The 16,950-nt window shown below is 42.1% G+C and overlaps 1 protein-coding gene across 1 annotated transcript in view; it reads left to right on the top strand.

The window, feature by feature from the left end:
• LOC136580424 (rho GTPase-activating protein 6-like) overlaps window positions 1-16,950 on the top strand; it is a 66,456-nt gene that overhangs the window by 31,765 nt on the left and 17,741 nt on the right. Inside the window, exons 5-9 of the mRNA XM_066580999.1 lie at window positions 922-1,114; window positions 3,151-3,206; window positions 4,845-4,995; window positions 7,533-7,681; window positions 14,263-14,427. Coding sequence (XP_066437096.1) covers window positions 922-1,114; window positions 3,151-3,206; window positions 4,845-4,995; window positions 7,533-7,681; window positions 14,263-14,427 — 714 coding nt within the window. The remainder of the gene's footprint in view (window positions 1-921; window positions 1,115-3,150; window positions 3,207-4,844; window positions 4,996-7,532; window positions 7,682-14,262; window positions 14,428-16,950) is intronic.

Below are 16,950 nucleotides of genomic sequence, written 5' to 3'. Positions count from 1 at the left end.
TCTCTGCATTCTTCTTCCGGTAGGTCAGTATAATGACGTAACGTTCACTGTCTAGGAGGGAATGCCGATCTATTGCTGAGACTATCTCACCGCAAGAGTTCATATACTATTGCAGAGGGACATTGCGCATGCGCAATCTCAGCAATAGCTCGACACTCTCTGCTAGGCTATGAATGCTACGTCACTATTGACGTAATGTACGCGGGAAGGAGAATGCTGGTAATGGGCACTTCGTCACTGAAAGATGAAGAATCGGATGGCTGGAAGTGAGTGGACCCAGGGGACTGCAGGAAACAGGAGAAGATCCAGTAGGGAGGCTGCCTGGGGAGGAATAGGTAAGGATTTTTGGTTTTCTAATGACAGAACCCCTATAAGAATCTGTCTCCTGTCCTTTTCTAGCACTGGTGAGTATCTATCTAGTAAGTATAGCCGCTTTTATTATTTTTGGGCATGTGCAGCTTCAAAAAAAATCGCAGAAAAACTCTTTTAGCTTTTGTTATACCATGTAACCTTTATTTAATTATAATTTGGAGTTTTGTATCAGATCACACATTCTATACCCTGCATTTTCTCATAGACATAGACCACCATACATTGCATGCTTGCACATTTCAAGCTGTAAGTATCGCACTTCTGACAAATTTAGCAGCCATACGATATGAATGCTATGTCCATAATTTACGTTGGAGTTTATAGAGTATGACAAACACCCAATGTTTGCTTTGTGTGCAGTATACGGTCATCCAGACATGTGGTTAATAGATTCTTCGAGGGTTACTTATCTAAATCACACAGTGTTTGTGACAGCACTTGGATGGAGTCCAGTCTGGGTTTCTAATGGTCTTAAAAAGCAGGAGAAATCTGAAATGTATTCAAAGTTAATGGATTAAGGATTGTATGTTTTGACATCTTGTCTTTTAGGGGGCGCTCTCTGTTGACTCTGTAAGAGAGCTGGGCGCCGGAGATGATCGCCTTCTTGAAGCGCTACAGTTGTCACATCCTGCAGAATTGCGTTCCCAGGAGGAAGACAACAATCTCTGCCTGAGTCTGAATCCGCTTTACAAGCAAGTGCCCCGGATTGTAGAGAGCTGCTGTTCTCACATTGAGAAGTATGGTAAGGTACTTGGAGGTTTGCCGGACTGAGATTACATACATCTAATAATATGAAAGTAGGAAACTCTATGCAGTTCTGAATAGTTAGAAGTTGTTTATTTTTGGCAAATTGCTTGATTTCGTCTACTATGGAGGGAGATCTCACAGTGATCACCTCATATCAACCATTATTTTATGATGTACAAACTGGTAAATGGCAACATGACTGAATTTAAAAAATTCTTACTCAAAAAAGCACATGATGACAGGAACACTATCGGCAGAAAGTGACAAGTCTTTTACACATGTTTTTATTTCTTTTTTATTATTTCTTTTGTCATATTGTCAAAGTTAAAGTAACATATTATCCCTTCAAAGCAGTAGTCCCATAAAAATAGTCACCTATCCACAGGATAGGTGATAAGTACCTGATTGATGGGGATGGGGGGTCCAACTGCTGCAACTCCCAATGATGACGAGACAGTGGTCACATGTCTGCACTCCATTCATCTTTCTTTACCTCCAGCATTCCCTTATAAACAAATGGAGAAGTAGTGCGCACGGTTCCATTCATTAGGGAACACTTAGGCCTCATGTCCACGGGGAAAATGAGGCCCGCCGCAGATTCTTCATGGAGAATCCCGCAGCGGGTCCCTCCTCTTCCGCGAACATGATGCTAAAAAAGATTTACTTACCTGTCCCGACACTGCGGACCTGCCCTCCGTCGCGGCCGGATCTTCTTTCTTCGGCCTGGCGGATGTGCTCGGCACGCTGGCAGCTTGCCGCGCGCACGCGCCAGGCACTCAATTTTTTTTAAACTCCTGCTCTCCCGCGCTCCCACGCGCGAAGAGCAGAAATTCAGGCGCGGGTGTACCGTGGATCTGGACGGCTTCCTTAGGCTTTAATAGAAGCCTGCGGGAGCCGTCCCCGTGGGAGACCCGCACGAAAATGGAGCATGTCGCAGTTTTTTTTCCGCACACGCAATCCGCGCCTAAAGGGAAAATGACATCCGCAGGTATTTAACTACCTGCGGGTGTCCAATGCATCCCTATGGGGCGCGGATCCGCGTGCGGGAAAAATGCTGCGGATTTTAAATAACAATTATCCCGTGGACATGAGGCCTTAGGACTCCCCTTCTCGTGATTGGTGAGGATCGCACCGGTTGGACCCCCACAGATTAGATACTTATCATGTATCCTGTGAGATATTTAAAGTTATTACAATTATTTTTATGAGATATCCCCTTTAAAGTGGTGTGAAATGGAAAAAAAGCACAACTATGCCAATGGTTTTAGGTTTTGTTTTCACAGTGTTGACAGTTCACTTTATTCTCCAGATCACTATAATTAAGTAGCTACCAAATTTATTTAATTTTTAAAATGTTTTACTACTTTTTTATATAATTAATAATAAAGGAAAACTCAAAAAATACCTGTCACCTGACACCCCATAACTTTTTTATTTTTTTCATCAATGGGGCTGTGTGAGGGCTTGTTTTATTGATACCATTTTGGGGTACATATGAATTTTTAATTACAGTTTATTACATTTTTTGGTGGGAAACAGGGTGCTCAAAAATGCATTAGATAAAAAAAAGTTAATTGGTATTACCATGTTTATAAAAGTGCAAACTACAGTTTTGTTTTATTGTTTAGACATTTTATTGGAAAAAGGGGGTTTTGATGTTTGACTCTTTGAGACTACGTATTAATGGACACTGTAGGGCAAATGGATCACATGGGGTTAGAGACATGTGGCAATCAGCTTTATTCTGAGTCATGGTCTTCTAGTGAAGTCAACCCTTTTAGGGTTATCTCACACAACATATTTTTTTTAAATCCCTTTTTAACCCTTTCCTGCTATAGGATGTACATTTACGTCATGCAGCGTCAGGGTATGTAGGAAAAGAGATCGTGGGGTGACCTAAAATGGCTGTTTATTACAGCTGACACCCGGCAGCAACAGCTCCGATCAGATGCGTGATGTTGTATACAATTATTAGTCTAAATTTTCTAAATGATGAGGCACACAAAGAGTCCTTCTCTATCATGTTTTCAGGCCTTCAGACAGTTGGAATCTTTCGTATTGGGAGTTCAAAGAAAAGAGTTGAACAGGTGAGTTTTAAAGGGAATGTATATTTTTAAAATTATATATTTTTTATATATTACTGTATAATGTACATTCTGTATCAATAATCTGTTATTGTTGAGTAACATCACCTGATCACTTGGTCCCATTCGCCCACATGCTGTTTCATCCGCTAACTCGCTGTTTGCTTCAGAGTACATGTCTTCCGGACAATAGTCCAAATGGTGCATCATCAATGACGTCTTCAGAGAAGGAGGACTTGATCTTCTGAAGTTCCATTCAAGGGGACAGACTGCAATGGAGGCCCCAGCGCAAGTACCGTGACAATCTGCACCTGCACTGGCACCTGCATCGTAGTCTGTCACTCTGAACAGAGCTGCAGAAGATCTGGCCCCTCTTCCTCTGAAGACATCATTGATGATGCTCCATTTGAAGTATTGGCTGAAAGCCATGTACTCCAAAGCAAATGGCGTGTCAGTGGAAGAAACAACATGTGGTAGAATTGGATTATGTGATCGGGCTGTGTAACTCAGCAATACCAGGTTATTGATACAGAACGTATAGAAGGGCATTACGTCATAATGTGACTTTAAGTAGGCTGTGCACGCAGGACATACCAAAAATGTTGATGCACTAAAACACATCTGCAGAAGGAAATGGTCAAAAATTTCTCTACAACATTGTACAAATGTTATTTGTAGCAACAGGAAAGGCTTGGTGGAGATTGCTTTAAAGGGGGATCTATAGGTTATTAACATTAAAGGTTCACTTAAGCCCCTTTTACACAGGACAATAATTGTGCAAATCGCTTGTGCAATCAAGCGGTTTGCACAATAATTGTGCAGTGTGAACACATGCAGTGAAAGACCAATCAATGGTAAATTGCTGATCAGATCTTGCATGCGGTACATAAAATCATCGTTAGTCTGCCTCTGTATCTGCCTGTGTCATAGATGGAGGCGAGTGGGGCAGCGAAATAATGCAGTCTGCAGTATTATTTTTCTGTCAAGAACAACGTAAACCTGATGGAATGGAAGCAAACAGAAGCCTTTCCATTTGCTTTCCGTTTTTTTGAAAACCCATTGAAACCAATGAAGGGGAAAAACGGGTGAATTTTTCATATCAGTTTCTCTCATTGAAAAACAGAGCAGAGAGATGGAAACCCTGAACTGTTTCCTAATGCAGGTGTGAAGTGGCATTATACAAACATTAGTCTTGGAATATTGGAGGATGTAAACTTTTTTTCATAAGTCTAAATACAAATAAATGTTTATCATTACAGGTTAGTTTTTTTATTATATTTTTTGTGAGCGAATTCCATTAAGGCTTTATTCACACAAGCGTTTTTATATGGCTATTTAGTCACGTTTTTACGCCGCCCCAAAATTGTGACCGTCTAAAGCATTGCCTTCCACTGTACTCGTTCAGATGACCGATTTTTAGCCACGTAAGAACGTCGCACCTGACCGTGTGAATGGACGAGAAAATGCTAACTAAGCTCGGGACTTGATTGCGTCTTTTCTTCATTCACGCGATTTACGCGTGTGGGCGAATGCAAAAAGCCATACGCTGCTGTGAAGGAGCCCTCAGATGTATGCACACACGCCAGAAGACCAAAGCTTTCTTAATTAAATCATTTATAAGTAATATTTCTATTATTACAGCTGCGTGAAGAATTTGCCATTTCTGGGGATATGCTTCTTGGAGACGACACATGTGTTCATGATGTTTCTGCAGTGCTCAAGGCATTTCTGAGAGACTTGAAGGAGCCTCTTCTACCGTGGGAATTGTACACTGCATTTATACAAAGTGCTGGTAAATACTTTTTTCTATGTATATGGAAAGTCTGGTTCTGTTGTTTTAAACCTTTTTAATAATATTATAAACCTCAGGCAAAAGTAAACATAATATCGAACAACCACTGCAACTGTCAAAACTAAATATTGAAAATAATGAAAGCAAAGAATACAATATACCACATAGAAAATGGTCCGAACGGGAAATAAATTCTCCCAAACATTACATATACTAAAATTGCTAGTCTGTATTTATCATATAATTACATAAAAGGGATAGAAACCGCAGCCATACGCCCCCTGCACACGGGCAGAAATTCCACGGCCTGCATAGGTTTGCATTACAAAGCGCAATTCTGTGCACCTTGCATATTTTAGTAAGACAATGCTAAACCACATACTGCGTCCATCACAACAGCATGGCTTCACAGAAAAAGAGTCCGGGGGCTGAACCGGCCGCCTGCAGTCCAGACCTTTCACCAGTAGGAAACATTTGGTGCATTATAAAATGAAAAAGACGACCCCGGACTGTTGAGCAGCTAGACTCCTACATCAGACAAGAATGGGACAAGATTCCTCTCCCCAAACTCCAGCTCTTGGGCACTTCCCTTACCAGTTTAGATACTATTGAAAAAAGAAGACTGGATGCTACACAATGGTGGACATGGCGTTGTCCCAACTTTTGTGAGATGTGTTGCTGCCATCAATTTTTTTTAAATGAGTTAATTTTTAAAAAAATTTATGAAAAAATGTCTCCCTTTCCCCTTCTGATATGTGTTCTATGATCTATTGTAAATAACACATGGTTATGTGAGATTCCCAAATCATTGCATTCTCTGTTTCCCTACATTTTAAAGAGCGTCTCAACTTTTTTGGAATTGGGATTGTATAACTGTGACTGCAGCTGTGCGTTCATCATCAGTGACTGTGCAAGGAGATGCTTTCTCTCCATCCAGGCAGTTTCTGTGGTAGGATTCATGTAACAGCATAACACAGATTGAGTAATTGACTGGAAACTTTACACATAAACTCAAGTAGATCGGAGTAGGTCAGAACTGATGATATGTGACTGTCTGAGCAGAAAGTTTCAAATAGAGAGAAATAACCAAGGTTTATAAAAAATGCAGTTACTCTTTAAATAAAATTCATAACGGTACTTCACCATAGCTTTAACCTCTTCAAGACCAAAGCGATTTATCTTTTTTTTTTTTTGTCCACACCTTCCAAGAGCTATAACATTTCTATTTTTCAACAGACCTAGCTGTATGAGGGCTTGTTTTTTGTGAGAAGAGTTGTATTTTGTAATGGCACTATATTATGTTTAGGAATCCAGTGAATGGTGATATTCAGTAATTGAGAGCCTTCCCCATATCAGTTTCGACACAGAAGTAGCTGTCAGTCACTGAATCTGACCGTGGTACTAAGGCCGGGTTCACATCTGCGCTAAAATCTCTGTGCAGAGGTTCACAAAGTACCAGAGGAAATAGCGCTGCATGCAGCTGAGCAGAAACCGTAAGGATCCAATTATAATCAATGGGGTCCATTCAGTGCTGTTCGGTTTCGTCATGAGACAGACCAGTTCGGCCAGGGGATTCCCCTGAATGGAGCAGGAAAACAGAATCCCTGCCACAGATGTGAAAGCAGCCTAAGTCAGGGGCGTAACTATAGGGGATGCAGAGGGTACGGTTGCACCCAGGCCCAGGAGCCTTAGGGGGCCCATAAGGCCTCTCTTCCCTATATAGAGAGCCCGGTACTATGGATAAAGCATTATAGTTGGGAGCCCTGTTTCAGGTTTTGCATTGGGGCCCAGGAGCTCCAAGTTACGCTCTAGCCTAAGTGGTACTAAGATCCTAGCTGCCATAAACTACTTTATGATGCATTACGTGACAAAGGGATTCCCATCCCTCTGCCAAACTGCTTAGATGCTGCAATCACTATTTACCCCAGCATATAAGGAGTTACACAGTTGGGATTGGAGTTGTCTCAAATCCCGCACTTTGTAAATGGGTGTCAGTCGTATAACACAGCTGGCACACACTGCATATGATATGAATAGTAACCAAACAGCAGCACCAAGCCAATATGCACCATATAATAGGTGTGGAGGAAGATAATAGATACTCACCATGCACGCCTGCCAGGTCCCGGACACTGAGGAGCCAAAGTAAACTGGAAGCAAGTTGTTTTTGGAGGGCAGCACTGGTCCAGGGGAGATCAGCCAAGAAACAGGAGGTATTGCTGATATATCATCCTTTATTAATAAATACAGGTTCACTTCTGGATCTGTATTTATTAATAAAGGATGATATATCAGCAATACCTCCTGTTTCTTGGCTGATCTCCCCTGGACCAGTGCTGCCTTCCAAAAACAACTTGCTTCCAGTTTACTTTGGCTCCTCAGTGTCCGGGACCTGGCAGGCGTGCACGGCGAGTATCTATTATCTTCCTCCACACCTATTATATGGTGCATATTGGCTTGGTGCTGCTGTTTGGTTACTATTCATATCATATTTAATAGATGTCAAATGATTGCAACATTTGTGCTTGTTTTTGCAGATATGAATCAAGATGAACAATTACTTATTCTGCAACTCCTGATATGCACCCTGTCACCGTGTAACGCTGACACATTGCTTCGGATCTTACAACTTCTCAACAAGGTTTCTCTATATGAAAAAGACACAGTTGAGCATACAGGAGAGCAGGTGAGTACACTGCAAATGCATTATTAGACAATAGAATTACTAGGTTTTCATTTAAGACTTCTAGTCCCCTTAAGACAAGTTAATAGTAAGGAGTCTCATTACTAGGAATCCCTGTGATCTGCTGTTACCTGCACAGAACAGATGGGCACTGCAGCAGGATGAGAGGTGAAGTGAGTAACAGAAGATATATATCACGGCGGTTACTAGCATCCGTGATATAGATCCGGGCCGTTCCTCACTCCATTACGGAATTCCACCTAAGCAGAACAGGTGGTGGGTATAAATTGGTGCAGCTGACCAGGTCAGAGGTACGTGTCCTGTGTATGGAGTAGAGGCTGGATTGGAGACACTGCACCACGCTGCTGGGAAGATTTGCTGTGGCTATGCCTGATTGAACCCAAAGGACTTTTGTGTTGTTTATTACCGGACTGCCGATTTAAAAGGACTTTCCTTACATCTTTTGTTGTCTGGAGACTACCAATAATTTATGTTATGTTCTACAAGCCTGAATAAAAAGACAAGACGTTCATCATTTGGTCGTGGCCTGGCGTGTTTCCCCCTGCACTGCTACAGCACTTATTGTCTCCATTGAGTCGAGAGCCACACTGAATAGAGCTCTTGGTTTTGGCTAATAGAAGGGGTCCCAAGAAAATATATTAAATTCAATATATCCTAATTAGACATATAACAGGGGGTTGTGCACTCTAAAACAGACATTCCAGATGGCGACTCCATCTCGTTGTCATCAGTGGTCCAACAGAAAGTGCACTAGACAACACTGAGTCAAACTTTATTCCTTAGGACAATGTTTCCCAACTCCGGTCCTCAAGGCACCCCAACAGGCCATGTTTTCAGGATTACCTCAGTACTACACAGGTGATGTAATTCTTGTGAATGCCTCAGACATTGCCACAGGTGTTCTTAATATAGGATATCCTGAAAACATGACCTGTTGGGGTGCCTTGAGAACCGGAATTGGGAAACACTGCCTTAGGAGAAGCATCCTGTCATAAGCTGCATCCACAATGAGATGCCTGTTATAACACAGCCTTTCTGTGATGGAACAGCTGTAATGTAGCCATGTTAAACCACCATAAACCTTGTAGGCCTCTCGAATGGCATCCATATAGCAAAAAAGAGCCAAGCAATACTCAAGCTCCTTTTCACCCGCGACACTTGCCAAAATAGTGAGTGCTTGCAGCCAGGTAGTTAACATTTTGGGAATTAAGAGGTACAAGAGGTGCTTTTAATCAGCCTCTTTTTTTGGAATCATCTGACTTGACTTTAAGGGGAACCTGTCACCAGGTTCATGCTGCCTGAACCACAAGCAGCATGATCTCAGGACAGGTATGGACAGTCTCCCTGCGTATGTTTATTCTGAAGCACTACAGCATTTCAGAATAAACATATTTTAAAGTCTGACTCGGAACAGAGCTCCAAGTCACGGAGGTGGACCACACCAGCTTCCTCCTGCCTGCATCATGCAGATTGACAGCTTTACACACATAGTTATACATTCCCCTCAAAGGGAATCTGGGATGTACTTTATGATGCCATCACTATGGGCAGCGTCAAGTAGTGTCACACAGACTGATTTGAGCGGTCTGTAACTTAAGGGGTGATGTGCCGTGGTTTTTAACCCCTTAAGAACACAGACTTTTTTTGCAATTTTGTTTTTCATCCCCAATCAAAAAATCATAACTATATTATTTATCCATCAACATAGCTGTCTGGGGGCCGATGGTACTATTGTTATCATGTAATCTACTGAAAAACTTTTAAAAAGTTAAGTGGAGGGAAATGGAAAAAAAAGCGCATTTCTGCCATTTTTGGGGTGGGGAAGGAGGTCTTGTTTCAATGGTGTATACATTGCAGTTTCAAAAGCAACAAGTAGTGCAGTCAGCTGCGCTATTTGTCCTGCTTGAAAAGTGGAAATGAGACAAAACAAAAACAAATGGAAATGAACGGAAATATTTTTGCGGGGTTTATTTTTTGTGTTTTTTTTAATCGATTGAAAGCAATGGAGAAGAATACAATGGATATGCTTTAATTCCATTTCTATCTCTTTCCAGTTTTATTATTTGTGTTGAGACTTGTTCTTGCATTAATTTATAGTGTGATTGAAACTCTGTCTGCCTCACCTACTGGACTTCGAGCCCACTAACAGCAATCTAGATTTTAGGCTGCTCAGCCCACTTCATTCTTACTAGCAAAATGTGGGCAAAGTGGGTAAGTGGGTCTAATGTCAAAGGAGGCGTTTAACTACATAGAAGGTATGCTGTACTCATGGGAACCTGCAGAACACATTTTGAAGTGTGTATCTCCAGTGGCAAATGTCAGGCACAACATATCGGGCCTGAAATAGCATAGCAATCCATAACAGTGTCCAATACCCAATGTGCAGGGCTGGAGACCTCAGTGGAGCTGCTTTGAAGCTCTGTCAGTGAGTCCATGGCCACTGGCCACGCTCCGGCGGACAGTGCAGGATGAGTGACAGCTGGAGGGATGAAAGCATCAGACAGCCCGAGGACTGCAGGCAGGTGCTGGAGGTGCAGCTGCAGCTTGTCATGGCTGCATCAGGCTTCTGCATGTCATACATATGTTCCAGCCACGAGGGACACAAGGATCTGTAGTAAAAAAAAGCACAACCTAAATGAGGAGTTCCACCTGATGACATGGAAACATATGCTACCGTGTTTCCCCAAAAATAAGCCCTACCATGATTTTCGGGTAGGGCTTGAAAGATAAGTGTCCTATCCTGAAAATAAGCCATAGCTACACTACATGAAAAAAGAAGCAGTAATACCTACCTAGCAGGCACAGTTCGGGTCCCTTCCGCTGGGCTGCGGCTCTCCGGCAGGCTTCCGTGCAGTCCTCAATGCCAAAAGAGCATCTCTTGTTGGTCACGGGTCTTCAATACCCCTCCTCCAGCAAGCGATTGCACTGATTGGTTCAGCAGTGCCGCCTGAGCTAATCGGAGCCAGTGCTCGATGAACCAATCATAGCCATTCATTGAATTACATCATTGAATTGCTGTGATTCGTTCATTGAGCGCCGGTTTTGATTGACTGAGGCGGTGCTCCTGAACCAATCAGAGCAATTACTTGCTGAAGGCGGGGTATTTAAGCCCCGTCACCAGCAAGAGATGCTCAGTCGGCATTGACGACTACACGGAAGCCTGCTGGAGCACCGCAGCTCAGCGGGAGGGGCCTGAACGATATTTGCTAAGTGAGTAAAAGACACCCCCGAAAAATAAGACCCTGTGCATCTTTTGGGGCAAAAAATGATCTAAGACAGGGTCTTATTTTCAGGGAAACACGTTAAACTGATTATTATATCTAATAAATAGCCCAGAAAGCATTGCTTGGACTATAAGAATGCTTATGATGGTCTCTAAAAGAGAATCAGTACTGCTGCACAGTAACATAGGAAGGGGGGTGCGGCAGGTGCAGGCCGTCCTGGGTGCTAACAACAAGGGGTAGTGACAAAAAATTTTCCGCATCGGGTACCACCTAACCTTGCCATGTCACTGGCTACATTGACATCTCATTCAGGTGCCCATCCAAGCTTCCTATCTAAGTGTTCCCTCAGATATGCCAAAAAGGCACTCATAAAGATCTTTAAACAGCTCAAAGATTCTCATTCCTGAAACAGAGACCAAATCAGCAAATAGACCCTCTATATGAATACTTTGAGGGGTGTAGTTGCCCAAACTGTTGTTCTGCAAGCAATTACATGACTAATGATAACACTGTGTTACAAGGGTATATTTTCCTGTGTAAAAATCAGTGTTCAGGGTGCTGCATCCAAATACGTCCAAAATGGTCTGTCAGGCAAGATAATGAAGTTATAGACATCATAAGAAAGTGGGATATTCAATATTGTACCATTTTGTTACGGTATATTGACCATTAAAACCATGGGCCTCGTTTATCAGAACTGTCTAACAGAGATGCAGTGACTTAACAGATGAGCATGGGGAAAGATCTGTAATTGAAAAACATTGGATGTCAGCGATGGCGACTGATTACTACTGGGATAATACAAGGGAGGACACTGACGGACAGAAAAGTAATACGTGACTTATACAAACATTGCATCTAACTTTCAATATTTTCATGCCACTTTAGGAAGTTCTCTATTATTTTACATCTGCCACCCGGAGATGTTATGTCCTGTTTATAACTGTATGTTACCCTATTCAGGATTATTAGTAGAGATGAGCGAGCATACTCGCTAAGGGCAATTGCTCGAGTGAGCATTGTCCTTAGCGAGTACCTTCCCGCTCGGAAGAAAAGGTTCGGGAGCCGTACGGGGGCGGGGAGCGGCGGAGGAGAGCAAGGGGAAACGGAGGGGAGATCTCTCCCCCCGCTCCCCTCTGCTCACTCCCGCAACTCACCGCTCACCCCCGGCAGCACCCGAACCTTTTCTTCCGAGCGGGCAGGTACTCGCTAAGGACAATGCTCGCTCGAGCAATTGTCCTTAGCGAGTATGCTCACTCATCTCTAATTATTAGTACATTTATAAAACATATTTAATTGCAATTATATCTACATGCGTTGTTTTAATGCGATTGTCAATTGGACTTAATTATATTAAAAAACGAATCGCAAGTTTGTGCTTTGCGATTTTTGTGCCATGCGTTTTTTAACATTAGAAAGTCCCATTGACATTTGCATTAAAAGAACGCAGCGTTAAAAAAACACAAGTGGGTAGGAGCCCTTAAGGTTATTATCTGTAAATCTGTTTCTGACAGTCAAAATCTGAGCACAAAGTTCCTTAAGAGCTTCTGAGCTTCCTCTAATGGCAGCTGCAGGTATATCTGTGTGTGTAAGAGATTTTGAAGCTATATTTCAGAAAACAAAGCTCCAACAATATCAATGTTAGGGACCTGGGGACCTGACGGGGACATATGGTCAGGGAATCCCTACGCCAGCCCTCTCCTGTATCCCTACCAACTTGCCCTCCTGGGCTAAGCCCCAGGGCAACAACTGGGCGATGGTCCCTGCGCTACTCTAATGACAGCGACCCCAAGGAAAAGAGGGACAGGGAGACCGCAGGTGAGCAGAGAATAGCTGACAGGGCACAACAACAAACCAGAGAGTGGTCAAGAACAAGCCAGGTCAAACCGCCGCGACCAACCACCAGAGTGAGGGAACTCCGAACAGAGCTGCCAGCCCGGGCCCCTGCCATGCCAGGATGAGCAGCCCGCACCAACCGGACCCCCGGCGCCCCTAGTGGTAACCCCATCTCTAACTATCAAAATTTGTTAAATGAATTTTGAACTTATTTAGGGAAAAAATGGTATTCGAGGATGGGCATTCACTTTTGAGCACAATTTATTGTTTATGACAATACTTTTTTTCTATCACCTGTTCTAAGTTCTCTGCATATGTACAATACATTTGCAAAGTCTTCAGACCCTTTCACTTTTTTACATTTTGTTATGTAATGGCCTTGTGCAAATTTCAAAAATATTCAAAATATTTTTTAAAACTTTAAATTTTCCTCTATCAAAATGAAAACAGAATGTTAGAAAATGTTTTCAAAATAAAAAGTAACATTTTGCACTGACATAATTAATCACACTCAGTACTTAGTTGAAGCACCTTTGCCAGCGATTACAGCCTCCAGACTTCTTAATCCTCTCAAGCTCTGTCAGGTTGGATGGGGACTATTTGTGGACAGCCATTTTCTGGTCTCTTCAGAGTTGTTCAATTAGGTTCAAGTCACGCTCTGGCTGGACCACTCAAAGACATTGACAGTTGTCCCTAAGCCACTCTTGTCTTGTCTTAGTAATGTGCTGAAGGTCATGTCTGAGCAAGACTGCAAAAAAATGGGAAAAATTTCTAAAAGCATTAAAAACTTTCATTTGACATCCTTCTAAAAGAAAAAATGAAGGTCGCGTAGACTAAAAATGACCATAACGTGCAAAAAATGCTCTAAATGCCCTGACACATTTCTATCGCCATCCAGCAGTCTTAGTGGTTTCCTCCAGACATAAGACTTAGAATCGAGGATCGAAAGTTCAATCTTTGATTCATTGGGCCAAAAAATCATGTTTCTCGCAATCTGAGAGTCCTTTAGGTGCTTTTTGGCAAATTCCACTTGGGCTTTTACATGTCAGTTACTGAGGAGAGGTTTATTTCTGTCCGCTCTGCCATAAAGCCCAGAATGGTGGAGGCTGCAGTGATGGTTGACCTTCTGGAAGTGTCTCCCTTCTGCGGACAGAATCTTTGGAGCTCAGTGAGAGTGACCATTGGTTGTTCCAAACTTCTTCTATTTAAGAATTATGGAGGCCACTATGCTCTTGGGAACTTTCAGTGCAGCAATTACAAATATTTCTAACATTTTGTTTTCACTTTGCCATAATGGGGTCGTGAGTGCAGAATCATGGGGGAAAACATGATTTTTTTAAGTTTGCACAAGACCACAACATAGCAAAATGTAAAAAAAAAAAGAGAAAGGGTCTGAAGACTTTCTGAATGCATTGTAGCACTCCTTATGAATATAGGGTGCTGAACAAACAAAAATCTTTGTCTAAATTTTAATTTGAGTTTATTGTATATTGATTTTCGCAGATCCCTGGAAATAAAATGTCTGTTGCTAACCTCGCAACCATATTTGGGCCAAACTTGCTTCAGAATGAGAAAGGCTTGGTGTCCGAGATGCAAAGCTTCCAAGACAGTGCAGCTCAGATCAAAGTGACAGAGATGCTGATACTGCATTATCAAGAATTGTACACTGTGGGTATATATTCCTTTACTGTCAATTATACAGTGTATGGTGAACTTGTTTTCAATGGCTTAAGGACATTAGCAGAAGAGTGAGCTTAAAGAACGTTGTTGTGTTACTTCTCGCATTGAAATTTATCTGCAAAGACAGCTACTATACATTTCCCATTTTTCCTGTAAACCAATTGAATTTTTCAGCATGATAGATGCGGAAGACTCAATGACGTATTCAATATTTCTTTTATTGTAGGATAGAAATACTGTTTATTGCAATAACTTTTGTATACATTGTAATTACATTGAGAAGGAATCACATCGGCACATGCTACATAAAATATTCACAGCTTTATTATATCTTCATTCAAAGGATAAGGAGACACAAACCCCAGTCCAGTCCTGCTTACAGGTTTCATAGTGTGATAGCATGTGACATGGAAAGGGTATTCAATAACATCATGGAGCAATAGGAAGTCTGCAAAACAAAATATATTCTAAAATAATTATATATATTGTGACAGTGTCTGTGTGGGCAGGTGGGGTTGGTGTAGACACAACAGCACACTCAGTCCATATCAAAGTCCAAATAACTTTATTTCTCTTGACTTTTTAGTGGTAGCAAGGAAATCCAGTGCAAACACATCAGCCGCTGGCAGCACATACACTTAGTGCTATGAAAATAATAAACACTTGTCCATCAAGGAGATAACTCAACAGTAGTTACTCGCTCACTGCAAACATGATGGCCTAGCACTGCTACATGTACCCAACTTAGTGTCAGTATGGGGGCTTCCTTCTCTGTCAGACTAATGGCTGTAGCACAGCTGTCCTTTCAGGGAGTAGCTCCAGCTCCCTCTTCAGAGCCTTGCCTAGTTCTGGCTTCCAGCTAGAGCGCCGCTCTGGCATTGAGCTCTGCTGTCTCCTAGCAGCAACTCTGTCTCCCAATGCACCAAAAACGCAAGTTGCGTTGCGTTTTTTACATTAGAAAGTCCCATTGACAATCGCGTTAACAAAAAACGCAAACACAAGTGTGTGGGAGCCCTTATAGAGAATGGATTTTTAATTCCCACCTCTAACTGAGTGTTTAACCTTCTCAAGGCCATAGAATCCAAAGTCACTCATGTTGATCTATAAAGTGACGCCTAGCCCCTGAGTGATATAATTTCTTCTCTTAGTATGGCAGGTGCTCATTAACCCTTTCCAATCCACTATCTGACCTCTGAAGACATTATGATTTAAGGCTGTACAGCTCCGATGTTGGAAAACGTCTGTCATGGTTCTCTTACTGTATATTGCCAGCCTCTCTGCTGTCGGAGCCTATCCAATGTGTCACCTTATGCAGTACTGGCTTTAGCCAGCAGATAGCGCTGTTGTATAATGGCAGAAAAAGAGCAAGCCTCCTAGGAAAACCAGGACACAAATTGGATTGGAAAGGGTTAATACATGTCGACAGCTTGCAAGAAGTGCATCTAACATATGTAAGATTGCAGCAGAAAACAAATTATGTGGTCAGAATGCCAATTTATAAAGCTATTAATATTAAATGTCACACATGTTCCTGTAGGAAACTTGTCCTGTTCACCACAGAGCTGCAAACCCTGCAACACCTGTTACTACATTTGTAGATACAACAATGAGACAACCAATTTTTATTTAGATTTTTGTTAGTGAACACATTGGGAAAAAGTAAGTTACCTAAGGTGACACCTCTTCTAGCCACAGATCGATAATCTTTAGGCCCAATGTCCACTTGCATGCATGGATTCCACTGCTGAATCTCACAGCGGAATCCAGCTGTGCCCACGGACATTAGGAGAAAAAAAGGTTTTCTTACCTCTCTCGCTCCAGCGTGGGTCTCCTCTGCGCTGGCTGGATCTTCTTTCTTCAGCACGACGGATGCGTCTGGACATGCCGGCGACGTGCCGAACGCATGCACAGTGCATTTTTCTTTTTTGAATGTCCTGCTTTCCCGCGGATCCGTAACATAGCCACAATGACAGCTGTGCCGCGGATATGACGGCTTCCATTGACTATTACTAAGTAGGATATTCAGCTTACAATATGGTTTACAGTTATTAAAAACAATTAAAGATCACAAATGATCAGACCTTGTCCGTAGTTTCCAAAAAGAATTTTTAAATTTTGATTCCTCTAACAATAGAACATTTTCAATTTTGCCTCAGTCCATGTGTTGATATACGGCGTTTTCTTTCTATGATACAGCTTTAACTTGCATTTGTGGATTGCACGGTGAACTGTGCTCACAAACAATGATTTCTGGAAGTGTTCCTAAGCCCATGCAGTGATTTGCATTACAGAATAATGCCTGTTTTTAATGCCAGAATTCCACGTCTGCCAGAAATAGAACCAAATTTCTGTGCCATAGAAATGAGAATGCCTGAAGGACTATTCTCTGATAGGTTGAGAGTCTTAATATAAAGGAGACTCCGTTACAAAAGGATCCTGCTCATAGGATTCCCATGATATAATTATCAGAGGTATTACGTGATTGATCTCCAATGGATGATTAACACTTAC

This window comes from Eleutherodactylus coqui, chromosome 10, assembly GCF_035609145.1.
Source record: "Eleutherodactylus coqui strain aEleCoq1 chromosome 10, aEleCoq1.hap1, whole genome shotgun sequence".
Classification (NCBI taxonomy): domain Eukaryota; kingdom Metazoa; phylum Chordata; class Amphibia; order Anura; family Eleutherodactylidae; genus Eleutherodactylus; species Eleutherodactylus coqui.
Note: the sequence above shows the minus strand (reverse complement) of the source record. Positions and strands in the feature narration are given on the sequence as shown.